General features: G+C 58.0%; 2 protein-coding genes across 13 annotated transcripts in view; one reads left to right on the plus strand and one right to left on the minus strand.

Annotated features, from left to right (window-relative positions):
* Window positions 1–23,772, plus strand: part of CHLSN (cholesin) — a 128,293-nt gene that overhangs the window by 63,265 nt on the left and 41,256 nt on the right. The window lies entirely within an intron of this gene.
* GPR146 (G protein-coupled receptor 146) overlaps window positions 5,763–23,772 on the minus strand; it is an 18,722-nt gene continuing 712 nt past the window's right edge. The window contains exons 1-2 of one of the 4 annotated variants that reach the window (XM_025863657.2): window positions 17,068–20,244; window positions 5,763–11,649 (exon numbers count right to left, since the gene is read on the minus strand). In XM_025863657.2, coding sequence (XP_025719442.2) covers window positions 10,632–11,649; window positions 17,068–17,114 — 1,065 coding nt within the window. In that variant the 5' untranslated portion in view covers window positions 17,115–20,244 and the 3' untranslated portion in view covers window positions 5,763–10,631. The other 3 variants (XM_025863656.2, XM_073886263.1, XM_025863658.2) reach the window with 3 other exon arrangements.

The raw sequence follows: 23,772 nt of genomic DNA on the forward strand, positions 1-23,772 counted from the left end.
ATAGGGAAAAGTGCTCCCGACCTGTGTAGCCAGAGGGAAGGCCCCTGAAGCCTTCCCCTTAGTGCGCTCCGCTCCAGGGCCAGCATCGGTGCCACTCCGACTGGGCACTGCCCTCGTCCCCTGACAGCAGGGTGGACGTCAGCGAGCCCGAGTCCTGAACACACTGCCCCGCAGGACTGTGCCTGGAGCCTCACTCGGGGTCAGGCAGAGTCAGGGTGCTGTTGCCTGCAGGGGTCATCCACATCTGGTCACCCGCGCCCTGGCAAGGAGGCTGGGCACAGGGCAGGTAAGGATTTCGGAGGGAGGATGGGGTCCACGCGGTCCTGAGCCTTGGTGGAGTCAGGAAGTGGCCTGGAAGCCCCCAAATTCCTGAAGGAGACGACCTGCCTAAAGGAAGCAAGAGCTCAGCAATGGATTTCGAGGCTTGCGTGGCTTCCCTGGCCACTGTCCCCGGGCCAGCCCCGGCTGGAGACGCGACATGCAGAGCCCTCTGTATGCACCTGCGTCCCTTGTGCAGCTGGCCCTGCATAAGGTAGAGGAGCACTTAGAGGACGTTCTGTGCAGCACGCAGCCCCCTGGGGTCACTGATGGCATCCACGGCCGCGTGAGCTCCAGGGAAAACCCACAGAGGCCCCTGGGAGGCAAAGAATGCCCCTGGGGGCCCCCTTGGTCACTGAGCCCAGGCTGGGGTCAGAGACCATGTTTCATCTGAACGTCTCTCACAACTTGGACCCCCCACGTGGGTCCTACAGTGTTGTTGCTGATGAGCACCTGAGAGCAAGCTGGCCTGGGGCCTCTGTTCCCAGAGCCCCGGGTCCAAGCAGCTGCTTGGGAACTTGCTCAGGAGTGGGGAAGCCTCACAGAGGCTTGAGGACCGCCCACAGGGGCTAATCTCTAGAGATGGGAGACCTGAGGCCTGGAGGGAGAGGCTGGGTCCCTGTCAGTGTCGCTGGCCTGCATTCGCCTCTCGGCTCCCAGGGTTACGAGGTGCCTTGCTGTTAGACCCCTGTGGCCATCAGCCCCGCCTACGGGTACCCGCAGGGAAGGACCCAGCTTGGAGTCAGGCCCCAACAAGTGTGCGTGGCCAGCAGGGGAAGCAGGGCCTACAGCCCCCGGCACACAAGCGAGCAGAGGTGCCCTGAGCTACTGTGTGGCTGGTGTGCCTCCCTCAGCCTCCTGGTGTCCAAGCCCTTGTGCACGACCCCGGCAAGCTCTCTGGTCTCTGAGTCTGTACGTGCAGCTGGTGACCATGGGCCTCCCCACCTTTCCTGTTGTGAATGGGTTTACAGAGCTGCGCCCGGTTGTTGGAAGGATGCCTCGGGGTGATGGAGCTGGTGGGTGGGCCTCATCGGGCTTGTCAGAAGCCTGGCTGGGCCACGTGTGGCCAGGGCACTGCCCCAGGGAGGGGTCCCTCCTGGGGACAGGAGGTGTGGTGGGAGCCCCGCTCCATGTGGGTGGTGCTCATGTGTGGGTTCTGCTGGCATCATGGGGACGTTGCTCCCATAAGTGAAATCTGGGGCCCCCTTAGGCAGAATGAGTTCCCAGGGAGCAGTAACCACCTCTGTCTTATGCTTTGGGGCATCCTGCCTCCTGCTCGCATGAGCTTGGGGCTTGGGGGTTTTGAGAGCCCCGATTTAGCAAAATAAGCCTACCCTCTGGACTCCCCCAGCCTTGTGGGGAAATGTCTGAGCTACTGGAAGAGCGACAGGCCCAGCTGGCCCAGCTGGCCTCTCCCTGCCCTGACCTCCTGGTCTTTCGTTAAGCTGAGAAAACCACACTGTCCTCCCCAGCTGCCTCCACTGGGAGGCCTAGTGTATGGTTTGGCTCCTTTCTGCAGCGTCAAGAAATGCGTTCCGTCTGCGCGGTAGCTGCTGCTGGCCGACGGGCTGCGTCAGCCTCCAGGCCACGAGCTCGCACTGCTGGCAGCCAGTCCCTGGCCGGTCGGGCCGCGAGAACCACCACAACACAGGAGCCTCCTGTTCTCATGGGCACCTTGGCCGCTGGGCCCAGCCCTCCACCTGCCGGGGCTCCCGCCGAGCCATCCGTGGGCAGAGGGACGAAACACAGGACAAACACAGCTGCTAGGAGAACCACCAGCACTCATAGCCTGAATTTCCGGTCCCGAGTGGAGGGGAGAGCCCGAGGCGTTGAGGTGGGGGTTGTGAGGGCAGCCCGGCTGGCTCCGGCCAGATACAGTATTTATGGCCGTGCCTCGCGCGTGCGTTATCTGAGGCTTAGATGAGTGGGCACACCCGGACGTGTGAGGCCAGGGACCATCGTAAATGCAGGTTTCTTCCAGACGGTGTGAGCTGCACAAAGAGAGGGTCCCGCATGGGTCTGACGTGGGCCGGCCTCTGCAGCCCAGCCCCAGGGCCAGCCTGGCCTGGACACCTCTCCAGCCCACCGTCCATCTACTTTTTGGACACCCCAGCGCCCTCCTCCCGAGGTGCCTCGAGGACTCATCCCCACCTTCTGTCACATCCTGTCTTAGCATTTCCGTGGATCTGATTTACTCCCCGCTGGATTGTCTGCGCCTCGAGGCTGTGTGCTCCGAATCAGGGTTGGGGTACAGGAAGACATGGCTTCTGGGACGGAGTGCTGTGCCGCCTTGTTCCTGGCCCGCCCCATCCCTTGTGCGGCCCACGCTCCCTCAGTGCCAAGTGCAGACACCAGCGAGGAGGTAGGAGTGTGTGGGATACTGGACATGAGCGAAAGCCTGAAAGAAGGTGTGCCCTCGACCCCATGCCCTCCCCTGCCCTCCGTCCGCCCCCAGAGCACGGGGCCTGTCTGTCAGCTGGGTGGGTTGTTCAACTCGAGTGGGCACTGGCAGCGGTCTGCCTGTGCCCGCAGCTCCTCCCGAGTTTCTGGCCCCATGTTGAGAAAGCCGACGGGACCGCCCGTTCAGGGAGCAGTGACCCTCCCACCCACCGCTCTGTCCCAGAACACACTGTCTTGGGACGTCGCGTCCTTGTGTGTGAGCGCCGGACAGTCGGACTTTATGTTCTCAGCAGTAAGAGCATCTGCCCTTGGCTTTGCCCATGGCCCGGCCCAGGTTATGGACATGGCTGTGCTGTGCCGCATGGCCTGTCCAGACGGCCTTCTCCCACAGTGTCGCGCACACCCGTATTCACAGCCGCTCTCCTCACACTGGTCGCGGGGGAAGCAGCCCACCACAAGAGGCGGAGGAATGGATAAGAAAACGTATACCCACGCACTGTATAGAAAGGAGTGGTGGACTGACACCTTCCACAGGCTGGAGGGACCTTACCAGCAGGAGAAGCCCACCACAAAAGACCACGTGTTCTGTGAGTCCCGAGGATGTGTCCGGGAGAAACCGGTCCATACAGACGGAAGATTAGTGGTTTCGGGGCCTGGGGGGAGCCACCTCTCTCTGTCATGTTCTGAAATACCGGCACTGATGACCCCCTGCGTGTGTCTTGACTCCTGTCACTAAGGCACCTTTATGTGTTTAAAAATGGCTTTATTTGAGATAGACGCCATATAACTCTGCTGTTCTGAAAATACGGTTCAGATACTTAGTAGAAGCCCTCACCACGGCCCACTTCAGGGACCTCGCTGTCACCTCAGAGGGGTCCCACCTGCCCATCTGCAGCCGATCCCTGTTCCCTGGCCTTCCGCCCCCACTCGCCACCAAGCTGTTTGTTTTGCTTTCCTTGTCCTGCTGTTCATTCAGCAAGAGGAAGAAAGAGTAGGCTGATGATGGAGTTACTGATCTCAGTTCCAGCGCAGGCCACAGTCTGGGTGTTTCTCTGCAGTTTTGTGGGATGATGGGAGCCTTGGTGGGCGTGCAGACGTGCGGGTGCCCCCATGGTGCTCCCAGCACAGGGAGCCGAGCCACTGCCCCAACAGGCGGTCTGTCTGCCCACGCACCCGAGGCCGTCCTGCTGGCTCTTTCCCGATTTATATCCGTGCTCATCTGCCCTCGGTGGCCACCCGAGAATCTTGGAGCGAACCCAAGCGCCAAGTAATGGGGCCTTTTCAGACGCTGGGGGGGACATGCTTGGGGTGTTTGGACACGTTTTCCTGAAGAAAACCATATTCGGGTTATTTGTGGCTCCGACCCCGACTTCCAAGCCCCTCAACCTGGCAGCCTGTCTCCGCAACCATGTGGTGAGCGCAGGGCTGCCCTTAGGGCCCCAGTGTTGGGCCCACTGAACCCTGTCTGGTGGGCTGTCTCCTCACAGATGAGGCGCCGCGTGTACAGAGTTAACAGGTGTCCACAGAGGTGGGGAGGAGTGTGGGCTCCTTCCCCGGGGGGAGGGGGAGGGGGCGGGCGCTTTTTGGGAGCGTCATTCACATGCTGTGGAATCGTGAGTCCATTGCACGAGCGTTTCCTTGATCTTGGAAGTCCGGGAGCAGGAAGGGCCTCACAGGGACGGGCCCTGTCTGTGATGGAAGTAGTCTGGATGCTTCAGGTGACGGGCAGCCCCCGCGTAGCAGAGGTTGGACCCGTGGGGCCTTCCAGCTGGCCGCACATGAGCAGGCCCAGAGGCCACGGGCCAGAGTGCTTTCCACTTCCAGACTCCACCATTCACCAGCGCCTTTTTAGATGGAAACTTTTCCAACGGTTTTTAAAGAGCAGGTATATGGGGCACCTGGGTGGCTCAGTCGTTAAGCATCTGCCTTCAGCTCAGGTCATGATCTCAGGGTCCTGGGATCGAGTCCTGCATTGGGCTCCCTGCTCGGCAGGAAGCCTGCTTCTCCCTCTGCCTCTCTCTCTCTCTTACTTTCATGAATAAATAAAGCATTAAAAAAATAAAAATAAAAAGCAGGTATAATCTTGCAACTGTTTCTTAGTTACCTCTCTAGCCATAGCATTTACGCTTCCTGATACGTAGGACGTTGCATTAAATGTTTGGCTTCACTTGGAGATCAGAAATCCCAGCATGGAGGTGCCCCGTGAACAGCAGCGTGCCGAGCCTTAACTACCCAGAAATCCGGCATCACAGGCCCTCAGCCGGCTACCGTCCTGCGGGTGCCTGGCTCTGCTGGCTCCAGTGTGGCTGCCTGGGGCTGCGCGGGCTTGGCGTGGGCAGCGTGCGTGTGTGCAAGTGCGCGTGTATGTGCGTGCAGGGCGGCACCTGGTGGACTGAGTGGTGGTGTCCGCTGCCGCCGAGGCTGTGTTTTTGTAAAGGCACAATTTGCTGTGAATTCGGAGAGCCTCGTGGAGTGTGGGCCTGTGTCTGCGGGGAATAGTTTCGGAAGGACACATCCCGTCGGGGATGTGTAGCAGGGTGTCTGCTCTTCAGCAGCTGGTTTGGGGGTGAAAGCCACCGTAGAAGATCACTGAGTCACATCACCGAACGGGACCCACCCAACCCAACCACATCAGCGGTGAAACCTGTGAGAAGCAGCCTCCCGTGGCAGGAACACGGTTCCCCGCGGCCGGGGCCCCGTGGTCAATACTCGGCTGCCCTGCAGAGTGGAGGTCTGCCGACGGCCACTGGGCGGCGCTCCACAAACGCCTGCTCTCCAGGGCTGGAAAGTATTTCGAGTCATGTTTCGTCTGCTAGAGCTCAAGCTGTCCCGCCGCCAGTCTCCCGGCATCTCGGGCGCTGGCGTCTTATTTCATAGGTTCACCTCATGTGAACGGCAGATGAGCCGGGAGAGCCTCTGGTTAAATGGTCTTAAATATCAGGAGAAAGGTTGAGGACACAGTGGGCACTCAACAAAAGCTTTGTCCTCAGGACCCCTGTCTTACACACATACACGATGGACAAAATAAGACATCGTAAAACGTCTTTAAACTGCATATTCTTTATTAAGATAAAATGGGTATCTTCAAATTCTTTCATTCTTAGATGGCTCATTCACTTTTCAACTTTATTGAGAGCTCACTGTGTGCATGGCATGCTGACCTCTTGCAGAGGGGTCAGGACCCCCCACACACACACAGCTGCTGGAGCCACCAGGACACTCTGTTCTGTCCTCAGCCCCCAGGATGTGGTCAGCAATTTTTAAATTTTTATTCTCCGGGAAGAGTGACGTTTGCAGGAGTTGTAAGGCTCTCTGCTGGCCTTCGTGGCTGGCCTGTGTGGTGGTGTTTGCGGTGCACTCTGCCACCGTACGTGGCCGCGACCGGTCGCCTTACTGTGATTGTAACCCTGAGCCGCAGAGAAACAACTGGAGACGTCAGGGTCTGTAGGACCAGGGGAAATACCGATCTTACGGTAATAAGTTCTGTGCCATTTGCTGATCTACAGCCTATACCCCTGGAAATACACATTTTAAGAATTCCAGAATTGGATAATATATATCAAATAATTTAAATCTTCAAATGTGTGGGTTTTTTCTTTAGCAGGTTTTCCTGCCTCATTTATGTAGAACTTTAGACCAATGGGTGCATCCACGGGAGCAGATTTAACGGATGAGAAATGAAAAAGCCCCCAATTTTCCAACCGATTTTAAATTCAAGAACTGGGCTTGTAACTTAGCGTCTTAATAGTTGATTCCAGGTTTATATCCTTTATCAAGTGCTTTCTATGAGGGAATGGATGTTTGACTCATCGACATGTCTGCCGCAATTAGCAGTACCTCTGGTTTCCTAAGATAAATTCTATAACCTTCATGAAGTTAACCTAAGATTAAACTCACCTTTTGGAATCTTAAACAAGCATGGCAAGATAGGTGAGTGTTTGTGGATTAACAAAAATAAGATTAATTTTAAAAGTGTAATTATCAAGATTTTGGTAACAAAATTAATGACCTTGGAATATAAACTTTCACTGGGGGAAGTATAGATTGGTCAATTAAAAAAAATATATATATATATAGGATTGAGTTCACAGTCTACTTTAGCTTTTCCAAATAGCTGCTCATTCTCCTCTCAGCTCAAAATTCTTTCCATTTTTTTTTTTTTTTTTTGGCAACTTGGCAGAAGTGTTGGAAGCTCCCATACCTGGAAGAGAAGGGTTAGGTCACACCAGCTTCACCCGAGATGAATTTAGCACAAGAATGTGGATGAACAAATGTGAAATGGAGAGTAGGTTCTGCAGCATGTGGGTTGGTGGCAGAGGTGTTCCCAGCAGGAAGAAGAGCATGGAGGTGAAGACACGTCTGTGAGACCCGGGGCTGCTGCAAAAGCAGTGGTGGGGGTCTCCGTTAGAGGTCAGGATCTGCACGGGAGACCCAGCCTGCCTCAGGCCTGTGCTTCACCAGGAAGAACTGCCAGGCTGCGACATGCCTCGGGCCCTGTGTCACCAGCACATGTGGGCGCTGGGAAGGGGGAGGGACCCCCGGCGGTCACACAGCTGCTGGAGCCACCAGGACTCTCCGTTCTGTCCTCAGCCCTCAGGCCCCTGGACATCACCAGAAACAAGCTAGTTTGCAACCAGAGCCACTGAGAAATTGAAAACAAATCAGTGATTTTAGGTCCCTCTCCTGTTTGGGGGACCCCAGCTGGGGTGAGAAACTCAAGGGTTGTGGGCAGAGACCCATGTGCCCCTAGCTCTGTGCTCTTGGGATTTCCCTCTCTCCTAGGAGCTTTTTCTCCTCAAGCAAAGAGCAGAACAGATAAGCAAGGAAAAGGGTCTTTTTATTTGAAACAGCAACTGCCACTACAAACCAGCCCACCCGCTGGATCCCGTTTCTGCTAATAATGGTGCTGGCTTCCTGAGCCAGGAGCCTGGCTGTGCATGGTGGACGTTGGCATGACCCCAGCCCCGCCCGCCCGCCCGCCCGCCCGCCCGCCAGCCGTGGCAGAACCAGAGGTGAAGCAGTAGCAGGCGTGTTGCAGGTGAGAGGTTCTACGGCTGCTGTGCTGGGGCCCGTGCAGCCGCACCGGTCACTCAGCCAACACCAGGCATTCCCAGAGGAGCCGTGGCCTCGGGACTACCCGTCGTGCAGCCCACAGCTTGAGGAGGGTGGAGGGGGTCAGGCCTGAGGCTTTTGGGATTTGAAAAGAAACCCCGGTGCATCTGAAGACCTGGAGCAGCAGAGGGGGGACCCTGTCCTTCAGTAGAAATAGCACGTTCCTGACTGAAGCAACCCAGAAACTTCTCTCATTCTGCCCGGACCTACTGTCAGGGAAGTAGATGGGCCCCACAGAACTGGTCCAGAGTTTCACAGCTACCGGGGGCAAGCGGGACCAGGGCCATGGCATCCAGTGTACTTTCATGATTCTGCACAGGCGGACTCTTAACTCAGTCACATCATCCTAGAGGGGATACATTGTGCAGATAGAAAACCAATGGCAACTAGGTCATGGGCTCAATTTCCCAAGAGACCAGGACCAAATGGAGCAACTTCCCTGCATGGAATGTGGCAGAAAATCGAGCCACACTCTGTTATCCTCAGACCAGATATGTCAGAACTCAGAAGTTTTCAGGTTGTCGCAAGTTAGTACATCAATATCTCTCCTACGGGACTAGTATCCAAAATACATATAAAGAACTCCTACAACTCAGTAGCAAAATGAAATCTGATTACGACATGGGGAGAAGGTCAGAATAGACATTTCTCCAAAGAACACATAGATGGCTAACGTGTACATGAAGGTGCTCTGCATCCCTCACCACCGGGGAGATGCACATCAGAACCACAGAGGGAGAGCTCCTCACACCTGTTAGGATGGCCATCATCAAGAAGACGAGATAAGAGCTGGTGAGGATGTGGAGAAAGGGGAACCGTCATGCACCATTGGTGAGAATGCAGACCAGTGCAGCCACTCAGTACAGAGTTTCCTCAAAAGTTAAAAAAAGAGAACTACCCTACGACCTAGTCATCACACTTGTGGGTATTTACCCAAAGGATACAAAACCACCAACTGAAAAGACGTCTGCAGCCCCATGTTCACCCAAGCATTATTCACCATGGCCAAGACACGGAAGCAGCTAAGTGTCCCTCGATGGACGAGTGGACGCGGAAGGTGTGGGGTGTGTGTGTACATAGACACAGAACATACAGTGTGGAACATCAGCCATAAAAAGGAATGAAGCCTGGCCATTTGTGACAACACAGAGGGACCAGTAGGGCACTGTGCTGAGGAAAATGTCAGCCAGAGGAAGGCAAATACCGTATGACCTCACTTATATGGCGGATCTTTGAAAAAACAACCAAGGTCATAGAAACAACAGATTGGTGGGAGAAATGGGTGAAGGGAGTCAAAAGATAACAATAATAAATAAATAAATATGGTGCATTACTGAGCATCGACCAAAAACAAAGCAGGTGTTTTTTTTTCTGGATGCACAACCCTAAAAGCAGGATGGTGTTACCAAATTACCAATTCCAACCCAAGCTATTCCCTCTGTAACTGTAACACTGCAAGGAAACTTCGGTTGAAATATAAACCACATTTTAAGGAATGTGTGTGTTTATAGTCCCTTCAGCAAACAACTTCTGTGGGTCTGTTTTCTGCATGTGCATGCGCGCACACACAGTAACATGCCATGTGTACTGCACGCTATGGGACAGTGGGCCTGGGGCAGGGCCCCATAATCACACTCCTCTTTCCTCAGAAAAGTGCCCTCCTACCACTTCAGATCAGGGTTTGCTACCAAACGAACTTGCTGCCAACCTGAAAAACAAATCTTCCTGCTTTTCGAATTTTGTGGATTTCAGAGTTGGAGTTAGGGGCTGCAGGCCTGGGATATGTTGTGGTGGTGTGGGGGGCAGGGGGCTTCTGTTCCCACAGTTTTAAAGCAGATGTTTACAGGCCACGGTGTGGAAGGATCCAGGCGCATGCTACTTCTGGCTAAGCAGGTGGGTCTCAGGCTCCCCGCGGCAGCGGCCCCACGCTCCGCGCCTGCGTCAGACGAGGCTCGGTCTTCCAGGCTTGTCTTTCCCCTGGGCAGTCCCTTCCAGTGTCAGCGTTAACCGCCTTTTCCTTTCTTCAGTTTATTTGTATTGTTGAGTTTGGTGCCACGTTGGGGAGTTGGCCTGTACGGCAAAGGCCAGCTGATGTCAGCGGGGAGAGCGGCAGGGGTACTGGGTGCGTTCGGTGGGCAAGGAGAGCTGTGAGCTACTTTACTCTGATTAAGACCAGCCACACCACTGGCTTTCTCCTTCTAAGCATCTTCACGCCACCTGTGTGTGTGACACCGTGCACCTCCTCCATGCGACCCTGCAGCCTCCAAGCCCACCCCCACCCACCCTTCCGACGCGGGTGCTCTTTTGTGTTGCTTCCTTCATTTTCATACTGTTGTGACTTTTCTATCAGATCTCTCTTTATAAACAAAAATAAAGTGAGAGAGGGAACCAAGGATTTTAACAAGACGAAGTATAAATACTGGCTTTTGACTGTCATCACTTTGCTCCGGGGACCCAGTGTGGAGGAGGCCGAGGGCGTGGACCTGGAGGACTGCGCGGTGCACACACCTCGGGCAGAAGGGCTGACACAGCTTTCCTTCACACCAGGCCCCTGTTGCTTTGAACAACGTGGCCTTTCTGAACAACAGAAAACTTGGCCAGAACACGCCTTGTGCTGTCCTTTGTTCTTGCCGCAGTGACCTCCTGGGGAAGACAGTGACAAAGTGCCATGCATCCAATTGAAGTGTCAGTCACCTGTCTCCCGGGAGTTGGGAGTGGACCATGCCTGTGGGGCGTGCACCCTCAGCCACCTTCCAGGTGAGCCTGCGGTGAGCATTGATGGCGGCCCCAGGACCGGCTCTCTATGCCATCACCTGCTGGACTGCCACTTGGTCTGGGGAGCAGCTCTGGTGCCCACAGTGCATTTTCTTGATCAGCCGCCGGAGTTTGCTGGGGAAGTTTCTGTTGATGTAGCGGTAAAGAAGTGGCATCACGGAGCTGCTGGAGAAGGCCAGGAATCTCGACAAGTCCTTAGCAAAGAGCAGAATCCCCAGGTGGTGCCCATCCATGGGCTTCCCCCGCAAGGCGAGCAACGTGTGCCCCAGGAGGGTCAGGTAGTGAGGCGTCCAGAGCCCAAACTGCGTGCACACGGTGGCCACCAGAAGCCTGTGCACTGAGGGGTCCAGCCTCCCCGCATCCTGGTCAAGGGGCGTGTCTTCCTTCCGGATCCTTGAGATGAGCGCAAGCGCATAGAGCACGGCCAGGGTGGGGACCAGATACCCAATGAACACCATGATGGCGTCAGCAGCCTCTGTGTCCTGCATCTTGGAGCACTCGACGATCCTGGCCGCCACGTGGCTGCAGATGTAGAACAGCAGGGAGGAGAAGCTGGTGAGCAGGGCCCCGCCCCAGACAAAGCCGCACACGTGCCTGGTGTTGTAGACGCTGGACATGTAGGTGCGTGGCAGAGCCCGCTCGATGTAGTAGTCGAGGCTGAGCAGGGCCGTGGAGTACATGGTCACCAGGGAGGAGACATTGAACAGCACCAGCAGTGTGATGTGGGCCTCGCTGCTGAAGCCCCACAGGGCCCACCCGGAGGCGCTGGGGCCCAGCAGGTGCACGGGTGCCAGGACGCTGAGCACCAGGCCTGCCACGGCCATGTTCACGAAGTAGACGTCGGGCATGGTCATGCTGCTCTGGTCGTACAGGTTGACCAGGACGAGCAGGGCGTTGTAGCCCAGGCCCACGGGGACGCCGATGACCAAGTAGAGCAGAGAGAAGACAGACAGGACCACGTAGAAGTGCTGGCAGAGGAGCTGGTCCTCCACGCTGCCCGTGCCGTTGAGCGGGCCACAGCTCCACATGGCGGCAGCGGCGGGGCTGTGTGGGAGGAAGCAGCGCAACGTTAGACCCAGGCCTGCGGACCCCTCCGAAATGCAGACAGAGGTGGCGCAGGGAGAGAGCCTCGCTCCTTAAACTAGCACAGGACAGTCAGAGACGAAAATTCTGTCCTGAGCACGTGTGTTTCCTGTAAAAGCGAAGGTGCCGTCCCATGGCTGTCCTATGTCCTGAGCTGGGCCAGCGAGGTCACGATGCTGCACTAATCTTACCGGCCGTGGTGAGTCTCCCTAAGCCTGCTTCTGAGAGAAATCTGAGCAACGGATGATTCGCCCAAGATGCTGCTGGGAAGTCGCTCCCAGCCTGCTTCGTGGCTCCTCCTGGGTCCCGGCTTCTCTGCGCGGGGAAATGGCCACGCTGTAGGACCTCCCCCAACCCCACCGTGCCCTCACCGCTCTGCCTGGGCTACATGGCCTTGAGTCCACGTAACCCTCTCCTGTTCAGCCTCTTCACTGAAAGTGGGCTGGAAAGACAGGTGCCTATGGGGCCAATGGCCCGTCAGCCAGGGCGGCACCTGCACAGCGCTCGGGGCTGCGATGCGTTCTGACGAGGCCTTCCTGTGATAGGGGGACCCTCCACAGCCACCTGGGTGAGAAAAGCAGCCTCTCTGCCGCGCAGGCAGGCCATAGCCTTGCCCGGACCCTTCTCAGCATGCATGGGAATTGTGTACCCGCCTTCCACACCTACGTCTGTGGTCTGGTGGCCAGAGACCCATCCTGTCTCTCGTGCCACCCAGGCTGCACCAGCAGGCGGCACCGCCAACCCCGTGAGCAGGCGCGGGTGCACATGTGGGCAGCTGCACAAGCTGGTGTGTGTGACCGAGGTGCGCCGTGAGCTGAGCTGGGAGAGCAGGAGGCGCTAAGCCAGGCAGGGGAGACTGGAAGTGGGGCTGGCTGCCACGGGCTGAGACGCTCGTGCCCTTCATCCCCACAGGGCCATCGCGGGGTCCCAGTGAGGCCATGTCCACGGGAATTGTCGTGGATCCTGGGGTTCCCTGGGGGGACATGCTCCCTGTGGGGGTGGTGGGGAGGAGCTCCACCCTGCCAAGGCGCCCGTACCCAGAGAGACGGACGGGGTGGGCCTTCGGTCCCAGTGCCCTCACCCAGCCTCGGAGGCAGTGCCCAGGCGGAGTGCAACCCAGTGGCCTGTGTTCTAGCGCTTGGGAGGCCTGGCTACACAGGTGGCCGAGAGAACCCACAATGTGAGGAAAGAACACTCTTCACCAATGTCAGTTCTCTGGAGGAAAACCTTACTTTCCAAACTGTAGTTTGGTCCAACCTGATCTCCTGCTCTCAGAACAAGAAATCCTCTTGGGCAAGCACATACAAAGCAAACATTTGTTTCCCAGGCTTAGGGACAGGGATCAGCCAGCCCCGCTGCCCATGGAGGGGCTCGGGGGCCAGGCCCTGCCCACACCAGCTGCAGGCCGGAGCCTGGCATGGGGGGGGTGAGGGGTGACATTGAGAAAGGACTCTGTGACCAGAGACCTTTACCCACTGTTCTGCCTCGCCCTGCCCCACCCGGGCCAGTGGGGCGATGGGGGGTTAACAGTGAAGGAAATGGGAGGCCGGAGGCCCCCACAACAGGAGTGTGTCTGCACTGGAGTCCCCCAGCATCAGACCACGGTGGGCGGGAGACTGTGCAGACGTCAGGGACGTCAGTCAGTGGGAACGTTTTGAGGTCCTGACGAATGCCACCCAGCAGCCTGCGATGGGTGATGTGTGTCAGACGGTAGCAACACTCAGGGTCGGGCTGGGCGCAGGGCTGGCCGGGCTCCGCCCACACGTGCTGGTTACGTCACTTTTAGAAGTGTTTACCGTTACCCACTGCATGGGCCAGGTCCTAAGGTCTAGACAGTGCTCCTCAGCCTCTGGCCCTGGTGGATGCTCTGCACCCCAGGGGCCAGATGCTGGGGGAGAAGGTGGGAGCCCCGGGGCAGGTGGCGCGCTCCTAGAACACCCGTGCGTCCCACAGCTGAGGCACTGGGTCCCGCAGGGGCTGGGGAGGGGTCCCTTTCATGTCATCTTTAGTTGATTACATGGCCGGTTTCCGCTCTCCTTCTCCTTCCTGAATGCCTCCAGAGCTGGCCGTGGATCTTTCAGTGTGGCCTCTTCTCTGTCCTGAGACTCCGCCGTGCTGAACCGTGGCTCCGACAGTAACCGGGGGGCGGAGGGGGACAGTGAGCAGAGGAGGCTGCAGGAAGCTTGTCTGCCAGACTTCACTGGCCTCGAGTCCCCAGGAAACTACATTCTTGTGGCCACTGTGGACATCTTCCATCCCAGAGCATCCGTCCGTGCCGTGACCAGCTGGGCTCACGTCCTGTCCAAGGACCCGTGGGCTCTGCCTGAGATGTCCCCCCTACTCTCGTGTCCAAGCCTCTTTGCTCATGAGAGGACAGAGACGTGCCCCAGAAAGAAAGGCCCTGCGCCATCATTACAACAGGCCCTGGCTCAAGTGGGGCGCTTGCCCCCAGGAAAGGCTGGGACCCGAGGACCCGCACTCCTGGTCCGACGCAGCCGGTCCTCCTCAGACCTGCCCTGTCGCTTCCCTCCCGCCCTCAGCGCTCCCTGCCGCTGCCTGTCCCTAGCGGCGCCCCAGAGGGGCCCGCAGCCGTGCCCGCGCCTCAGGCTGCTTACCTTTATCCCGACCCCACACGTCTCTGCGCCTGGACCGCAGACCGGTGCGGGAGCGACTCGGCAGCACAGACACCGGAGAGGATCCTGTGTTTCTCTGCAAACAACCCGCCCCCGCCCCCGCGCGCTTATCGGCCGCAGCCTCCCGGCGCTGGCTTCCTGTGCGGCACTCGTGCACACTTTGCGCCCGGCCGGCGAGCACACTGCTTGTTTCCTCCAGCGAGTCACCCCGTGTCTGCCTCCCTTGGCAGACACAGCAGCCCCTCCCTATCTCTGTTTACACCAGTTCCACAGAACGGGGCTCCTGCCCAGTTGCGCCAGGTTCCTTCCCCTCTGCACCCCAGCCTGCACTGAGCTCAGCGATGGGGCAGGTGCGACAAGGCTTGCCCAGAGTCCCCGTGGCCATTCCTGACACCAGGGCGTGGGGCCGTGATGAGTTCCTTTTTTCTCTTGAGCCAGGAAACTGAGAGGCAGCTTAGAACTATAGGCCGCACCGAGTCTCCACGGACAGGGGCACCGAGGGCTCTTGGAAGGGGCGGCCATGGCTGAGGACAGGCTCAGGACTGGCAGGAAGAAGGGCGGGTGGTCTCCCCCGTGTCGCTGGGGCGCACAGAGCTGCCGGCCGTGTCCCCCCAGTCAGGGGCTTGGGGAGCCACTGCCCTGACTGCCTGCGGCCGCCCCGTGGGGCCGCAGGGAAGGGCAGCTGGTGAGCGGCGCGCTGGGCTGAGAGCGGCTCCGTTCTTGGGAAATGGTCACGTGGAGCACAGTCTGTTTAGAATTTCCTTCCCAGTTCTCGTGCTTGTGTGGCCCTGGCTCGCGTGTCGGAGAGGGGCCGTATGTGTGGAGAGCAGGCGGGGGCCGCCAGTGCTGGGTCTTCGGTTGAAATAGGCCCGAGTTTCTGTTTGTTGACAGCTAGTAAATACAGAATTTATCCGCTTTATTTCAAAAGCGGGAGCTCGCGTCTGTGCATAGTTGTTGTGTGCATCGAGTCGGAGGATGCCAACTGTTGGCTTTCTGTCAGCCTGACGATGACAAGCTTTGCTCTTTTGCCCCAGCATTCTTCTGGGGAAGCCAGCGAGGAGGAGCCACTTTGTTTTACAAACACGGGCATGTGGTATTTGCCAAAGCAGGAGCGTTCATTCCTGTCTGGGAGGAGGGGGCTGAGAGGCAGGGGAGGGAAGGGAACACCTCGGGGGGAGGCAGGGGCCAGGTGCAGGGGTGATGCCACCATCACTGAGGCCACTGGATGGCCACGTGCCCACCTCAAGATGGGCTCACCCACGCCCTGTGCAAACCCAACATGGGTCCCTGTGAGCACTGGTGGTGGAGCCCGCTGAGCCCGGGGCTGTGGGCACGTGGCACAGGTGGGCGAGAAGCAGGTGGAGGTACTCAGGAGGCCCAGGGACAGAGACTGCACCCCCAGAACGGCCACGTGTCAGCGGGTCTGGTGAGTGAGCGAACGGTGGTCCTGTCTAACCTTAGTCACAGGCGCTTGGTGAAGCACGCACGGGTCTCGCAGCTGCTGGCTCTCATCATAGCTGACGTTCCAAAAGACACAAGCCGGGGGCGGGGGGGGGGCACCATCCTGTGCAGGCTGGGGCCGCTGCCTGTCATTCTGCACCTGGGAGCCAGGCGGATGCCCCCGAGCCCCCAAGCCTGCCCTCCGGAGGACCTCTGGTGGGGGCTGGTCCCGGCCTGCCTTTCTCTGGTTCCTATTTCCTCAGGGTGATCCACTTCCCTTTTGCACACTCTGGTTTTGCAAGTCCAGGAACCTGGGAACAGAAACTTCCCTCCAGGCCTTCTGGGGAGGAGGTGGTCCTGGGAACAATGGTTTGGCTCCCGCCCTCCTGCCCAGGCCTCAGACCACCTTTCCAGCTCCTGAGAAAGAGGAACTTGGAGCGCAGCCGGAGCGGGGTGGGGGAGGCGGGCCATTCCAGGAAGGCTGTCTCTGCAGGGGTGTGCTGGGCTCAGTGCACTCCATGGTGCCCGGCGCACCCCGCTCCACCCCTTCTCATTTGGAAATCTGCCACATTCTTCCCAGACGGCAGGATGGATAATCTAACTTCCAGGGCCCTGTCACCTGCCTTGTCCCCTCAGCGGACGGGGTCAGGGTCAGTGAGGACCCCGGTGGGCTTCTCGTCCAAGCTGGCCTTACAAAAGCAGGCCGGGCCTGTCTCCACACCTCCTCCCTAGGACCCCCGGGACCCTCCTCGCCGGAGCTCCCTGCTGCCTCCCTGGCTCCTGGGCCTGCTTCCTCTTCCACGCACCCTCGAGTCTTTTCTAGAAGGGTTTGTTGGCAGAGCTGCCTGGCCTGCTCTGCCCTTCCTGTCCCCACTTCCTGCCCCTCACCAGCTCCCTCAGTGCTGCTGCTGCCCCTCTGCCCCCCTCTACTGGGCCTGCCTCCAGACAGACTTACTGCTGTCGCCTCTCCCACCCCCAGAGCCTCCCCCAAGGTCCACGCAGATCCCTCGTCAGCACCCACAGCAATGGTTGTGCCCACAGCTCTGCAGCAGACAAGGCACCGGGAATGGGGCCAAGCTCCTGTCCTCCCGCCTCACCCCCATGACTGTACTTGGGGCCCCCATGGATTCCCACTCCTGCCAGCCCAGCGTCTCGCCTCAGCTGGGTGCTGCTTCTGTCCCTGAGCCTCTCCCTTCCTGGGTGGGGGCCCAGCCTGCTCCTGGAAGGGCCCCTCACAACCTGAACGTCTTCCCAGAGCACTCTCCTCCCCGGCCCAGATCTCCGTGGGGAGAGGTGACCCACTCACCCTCGAGATCCCTGCTGAGACGGGTCCGTGGTGGCTTCTGTGCGCATGCTGTGTGTTCTCCCGCGAGCCAGGACTGCCCATCAGCAGAGGTGCACGCAGCAAGGGCGCCCCTAGCACGCGCAGGTGTCCTGCTGCCCGCGTCCACGGGAACGGCAGCAGCAGGACTGCTGGGCCCCCATCTGTGTAGCCGGACATGGGCCTCTGTGGTGACAGAGTAGCGGCCCAGCCCCGGGCCGGTGGGAGGAGCCGCAGGAGGGCCGTGCACAGTCAGGCTGGCCTGTTCCTCGCGGGCACTGGGCATCTTGGCTGGGCCAGAAAAGGGAGGCAGCTCTCCGGGCCAGAGACCTCGCACCTGCTTGGGGTTGTCCGAGATGGAGCCCGCTGTAACTTTCTTCTGGCTTTTTCTATAAAGGTGACTCACGTACCCTCCCTTTCTGAGGGGTTTTGTGTGTGTTTGTTTTGTTTTCTAATTGCAGTCAGAACGAAGAAAGCCTCCACATCAGGAGAACAGGGCCAGTCTTTCAAGTGCCTGCTCCCCTTCCTGGTCCTGTTCCCATGGGATGGAGAGACCAGTATGGCTTGGAGGGCAGCACGGTTCCAGGCCTGTGGGCTGGCGGGCGCCCGAGAGGAGAGCAGATGAGCAGCCAGCCTGGTGGTGGCAGGGAGTAGCTGGCCCACAGGAGGGTGCTGGGCCCCACACCAGGTTAGAGCGCACAGTGGGGCTGGCCTGAGAAATGGCAGCCCCAAGCTCCCCGCCCGGGGCAAGCCCATAGCGACTCAAATTGTCACTGTGTATGCGTCCACAGCTGTGCAGGGCCCCTGTCCTCGAGCTTGGCTGCGCGCACATCCCAGAGAGGGCAGCCTCCAGACAGGCCAGACGTTTCCCTCCAGAAAAGCCTGAGAGGACCCAAAAGCTGAGCTGACATCCCACACATGAGGCTGGCTGTGCGCTGGGAAGCCTTCAGAGGGAACCAAGCTGTGTGGTCACTTCTTCCAATGCGGAGGGATCACCTCTTGGGCCCCAAAAGCCGTACCCTTTAGAGGAGAGCGAGGCTGAGGTTCGCAAGGACAGAGTCTCGTGGTCAAAGCTGGATCCATTTGTGGACTTGGTGGTGTTGCACTGCCGTCCGGGCCTCTGCTGCCTCATGGGGGGCCCTGGGGCCAGCCTGTCAGAAGGGCCTGGTACAGTAGCCGCCTCCCACAGGGCAGGAGAGACCCAGGGAGTGCCGGCCGAGGACAGAGTGAGAGACTGGTGGACGTGCAGGACGTGTCTGAGCGTCCACTGGGAGGCCCCCAGGGGCTGGAGCCCTTTAGGGTTCTCTGCCCCATCCCGGTTCCTAGGGACTTAGCGATTTCCAGGCGCTCTCTCTCTCTCTCCCCTTGGCCCCAGCTGTGTGTCCTCAGCCGGGTGACAGTCCTTGCAGATGCTCTTATGCATAAAAGAAAAGCCATTTTCTTCCAAGATCCCCTCTGGGCTTCAATAATTATATTTCAAGAAGATGCTTTCCTAGACTTGCCAATTTCCAACCCTTGGAGACCTCTTGGCCGCCTCCCGGTCGTGTCATGCTCCGCTTGAGCTGTGTCGGGAGGCTCTTGGGGCAGGGTTATGGGCTCAGCACGGGAGCGTGGAAGTGCTGGAGAAGGCTGAGAGAAGGGAACCCACAGCTGTCTGACCCGCAGACCCCTGGGCGTGATGGAGGAGGACGTCTGGTGGCCGCGGGTCTGGCCTGAACACCCCTCTGGGCATCTCTCCTTGCTGGCTTGGAAAACCGAGGAGGCACCCTCTGCTCTGGGCCCTGAGCTAGTACTTTGGGGATCTCCGGTTTCTTCCTTATTGGTACCGGCAAACGCCCGAGATGCCAGCTCTGTAGGAGTCACGCAGACACAGCCTTGAGGCCCTGCTGCAAGAGCAGGTGCAGGCCTGGTCCCCGGTGGCTGACCAGTGAACCAGCACGCGGGCAGAGAGGGCCCTGCAGGCCACGGGTTTGGAGGGGAGGCCTGTGCGTGGGAGGCCAGGCCACAGGGAAGATGAGCTGACAGGAAAGCTGGGAACAGAGACAGGCCACACCTCTGCTCAGCAGCCTGAGGAGCCCTGAAAAACCAGGAGGGGCCGTTGTCCCAAGCAGCAGGGGTGGTGCCCGTGTTAGGAGCTGCCAGGCCTGGGTGATGGAGGGGGACAGACGGGGACAGGTGCACAGTGGGGCCTCGGTGCGTCCTGGGACACCAGTCCTCAGTGGCTTTCCTACTTTGAGGAAGCGGCTCTGAGTTCAGGCACTGCCTTGAACCCTGGCCTGCCTCATTCTACCCTACGCGGGGGAGCCCTGAAACAGGACCTCGGCAGTGAAGGTGGCTGCTCACACGGACACTCCCGCCTTGCAGAGGGAGTGGGGCTAGCAACCTGTGAACTGGCGCAACACACCGTCAGGAAAGGTGCACGTGCCCCAAATTTTGGGGAGTGTCCACCTAGTTGAAAATTCCGTCTCCGGAGCCTTCTGCCAGGACTGGTGCCCAGGCTTACTGCTTACCCAACCGGGGGGCGCTGGTTAGGCGGGTAACGTACTACCTCAGTTTCTCCAGCTTAGGAGACTCTCATGTGACTGCTGGGGGATTAGGTGGATCCAGCTGTGTGGAGCACGGCAGGGTGAGCCTCAGCGAGTCCCTGGTGGGTGGACGAGGAGGGTGCACGCACAGAATCTGCCACCTGACACATGGGAAGAGGAGACCGACAGGAAGGGAGGTATGGGGACGTGAGCTCCAGTCACGAGCCTAGTGCCAGCTGTCAGGGGGGAGTCGGGGAGGGTGGGGAGAGGAGCAAGCTCCAGACCCTCGCCACACGCGTGGACCGTCCCCATCACAGAGGCTTCCTGAAGCTTAAAGGCTTTGTGGCCAACAACACAAACAGCGCATTTCCTGGTGCTGCGCTCACGTTACACTGGGGCATGAATGTGTGCTTCCCTCGCCTGTGTTCACAGCACGCAAAGAAGGGGGCCGGGGGAGAGAGCAGCTCTGGGCCCGTTCTTTTCCCATCCTAACACGGGAGGATTCGGGGAGCCCTTTCTGCAGCGACACTCCCTCCTCTTCCCTGCTGGCAAGGCCCACACTGCTGTTAGGCTGCCTGTTAGAAGCATTTTGAGGCAGGACATCGATGGCTTTCTTTCTGTGCCTTTTCAAAAAAGAGCCCCAAATGGTATAAACCAGCTCATTAAAAGTGCATGTCTGTAAGCAATGAAAATGAACTTTGCTAAAATCCAGGGCTAAAGTAAATGGCGGTCTCTGTGCAAACAGGATGCCCGGAGTGGGTCGCAGCAGGAGTCTGGGCGGGGCGGGGGGGGGGGGGGGTGGGGAGACGGGGGGGGGGGGCGGCGGGGGGGGGGGGGGGGGGTCACGCCTCCTGGGAGTCCTGCGGGTGCGTGTGCTCGGGCATGTCCACGCACAGAGCCCACAGAGATGAAAGACCAGCAAAAAGGAATCAGCCTGTTCCAAGGTAGCTGAGCTGGTTTCACTAAAACGTTACCCTTATTTCCTTGCTCTGTTAATCAGGAAATCCTGTCCTCTGGTGTTGGGGGCCCCACTGGTGCTGGGCCTCCTGCCCGACCCCCCCCTCCCCCACCGCCCACACTGGGGCAGGGCGGGGGTGCACACACTGATCCCTTGCCTGGACTGCCTTTCCTCGATTCCTCCCATTCACTTGACAAGTGCTAACTCACCCCTGAAGTTTTATTTTGGCATCAGCACCCTGAGGAGCCCTCCCTGACCGCTGTCCCCACCCCCTTCCAGCCAGTCCTGCTGCAGCCCTCTCTTTGCCACCTGCTGAGAGCTTTCTGAATAGGGGGAGAGGGCTCTTGATTCCTGCCAGAAGCCTGGCTGGCTCTGGGGAGGAGGATCATTAGGTCATATCAGAGGCTATTCCCCAAGGTGAGCAATAGACCCCATGCAGCAGAAGGGGTAGCAGAGAGTGGCAGCGCCTCTTGTCGCCGGGAGATCTGGGTGTGGGCACGGGGCTGTGGGGCCCAGGCAGTGCACCCTGAGTGGGCAGACAGCTCAGCCTGGCTGACGGTCTTGTGGGTTGTTTCTGTTTGATGTAGACCCGCTGTGCACCATGAGACTCAACTTCAGATGAATGTTCTAGAACAATCAGCTTTGAGAGTGACTCCTGAATGTTTATTTCCTTTTGTAATAATGGGCAGAGGCTTTAGCTACAATTAACATCCAGCTGGTAGGAGCCAGACACTCCGGAAAGGCTGGTGTTTTCATAGGTTTTTCAATGTAGAGAGCTTACGCATACTGATTCCTATCACAAATGCTGTGCCTTCCTGGGGTGTGATAAGAAACTGTTCGTTATATAGATGGGTTGTTTTGATTTTTATAGGCTTTTGCTTTTTACAGTTCTAAATTGCAGAGTAGTGAGTGAACCAGGCAACCTGGCTCAGACGCATAAACAAAGAGCAGCCTCTCTTTCTCCGTGGAAGAGAACAGGCATGTTTGCTGGCTCAGGAAGGGCTGCCGGGGACTGAGACCAAGCAGTCAGGTCCGGGCCGGCAAGGCGCCTGTGCCAGGCCACCGGCTTCCTTCCCTGGAAGGAGACATGGGACACACGCTCTTTTGTCAATGCAGCACTAGTTTCTTGGGCTTTTCTGTTCTCGGACTAACTTGGTTTGAGGCTAGTGCTCCTTCCAGGCCAGGGGAAAACAGAAACTAAAAGACTGACTCAGAAATTCAAGGGGCTGAGAATAGATCGGGTCTCCATTTCAGACTCTGGGCAGGCCTGGCACCTCAGCCAGGCTCCCTGATCTCCCCCCAGCCTTTAACTGGGTGTGCTCTTACCTGGGCGGCCGGGGGGTGGGGTGGGGAGGGTGGGGGGGGTGGTGGCGCTCAGAGCCACTCATCAGCGCCTGTGGTTCTTTCCCAGGGAGGAACCGCTGGTTATTTTTACTCATCACAGTTGCTTCCTCAGTTTGCTGGGTTCTAATTAAAACTGGGAAGCTCCTGGGTACACCCCCACTGGCATGTATGGGAGGAAAGGGACCCAGGGTGGGCCTGTTGGGGGACTCATAGGACACCTGGCCCATCTCACCCTGTCCTGCGATGTGAGGGATGTTGTGTTTGCACACGGAGGCTCCCAGGGGACTGAACTCTGTTCCCCAGCACCATGATATTTTGGCATCTCAAATTAGAGAGAAGATCAGCCTTTTTCTTATCTAGACTGAGTCCCCTGCCTGGGTGGTATTTTGGGTCGTAGGTCTGTGAGACCCCTGTGGGCAGGTGCAGCCTGATGCTACACAGTTTTACAAGTGGCTTTAGCCTTAGAGCCAGCAGCAAGCAAGGGGAAATGACAGGAAACACTGTTTAAGGAAGAAGGAGCATGATTTGTCATGTGTGCTAACGCAGAGGCCCCAGTTCTCTGGAAGGGAACTCACCCACCCCCGCACCACCACCGCCCCGTCCCACTGCCACCCCCAAGACACTGCCCTGGTACGTTTTTGGGTCACAAGAGGCCAGGTGACAGTTATGTTTTCAGGATTCCAAATGACATCCGAGGGACGCGAGATGGATGCAGCTGCCCCAGGAGCCCCCTCCCCTCCCCAGGAGGCAGCAGGGCCCTCTTCCCACCTGTAAATCACACAGGCATATTTCCCAGCAGTGATCTCTGTAAGTATGTCACCTTCTCATTATATAATAGGTATAAATCAGTCTTCACATCCCAACCTAAAAGCCTGTATGACCCACATTAAGTGGATATACCTTGCGTGTCATCGACCTACCGTGGGCTTTGAGTTCCACGCTGACATTTATGTTCTGCCCTAAGGCTGTGCTTTTCCATCCTCAGGGTATTTCCACACTCACTAGAGAGGCAGGACACCGCATGGTCAAAGAGCTGTGTGTGGCCCTGGGTGAAGGGCTTACTGCTCCAGCCCCAGCCTCCTATGTGTGACGGGCCTGGTAAGCACTGACCACATGCAAGCTACTTATCTGAGGCCTGCTTCGTTCAGGAAGATAGCAGAGGCTCTGGTTTGGACAGCCGGGCCCCATAGCAGTTCCTCACCGAGCTATGCCACGGGTCCTAGACAGTGGCTGTCCACTAAGTGTCATTTTCACTCGGCGGTGCCCCAGCTAGACCCAGTCAGGACAGTGGAGGATCTGGTCACCATTATGCATGGTCAGAGCCACTTTCCTCATACCCTTGTATTTGCAGGGGTCTGTGAAGCCAGCAAAAGTCTTTTGCAATTGCATGCTAACCTTTGCTAGAGGCTGAAGATAGGGGCTGCTCGGCTGAAATAGGGAGCTTGTTACTTAGAGCTGGATTGGAGACCTCAAAGGACATCAGAGGGATAAATGGTGCTCTGGACATCAAATGTACAATCACCCTCAGGCCCTCCACATCTGGGCAGGGCAGAGACTAGGTAGATGACCACAAGCAGATGAATGCCCAGCTTAGAGACCGGAGTTAAGGTGTTTCTTGTTGCTAGGAGAGTGGGTGTTCAAAGGCTGGGGGTCACTGCCTTCCTATGAAATTTCGCAGAAGCCTTTCCATGCACAGGGAATTTTATATTTTTACCAAGTGTCCAAGACAGTTAACAACAGACTTGCTGTCTACATTTAGATGTAGTTCCCTAACTTACTAAAAATTGTGCAATCATAAAGAGGAGGAAAGCTATAAGCATGCTGACCCTGGAGAACGCGGTCAGCCTCCCCCCCCCCCCCCCC

This window comes from Callorhinus ursinus, unplaced genomic scaffold (assembly GCF_003265705.2).
Source record: "Callorhinus ursinus isolate GAN/ISIS: 27379988/994484 unplaced genomic scaffold, GSC_fseal_2.0 scaffold70, whole genome shotgun sequence".
Taxonomy (NCBI): domain Eukaryota; kingdom Metazoa; phylum Chordata; class Mammalia; order Carnivora; family Otariidae; genus Callorhinus; species Callorhinus ursinus.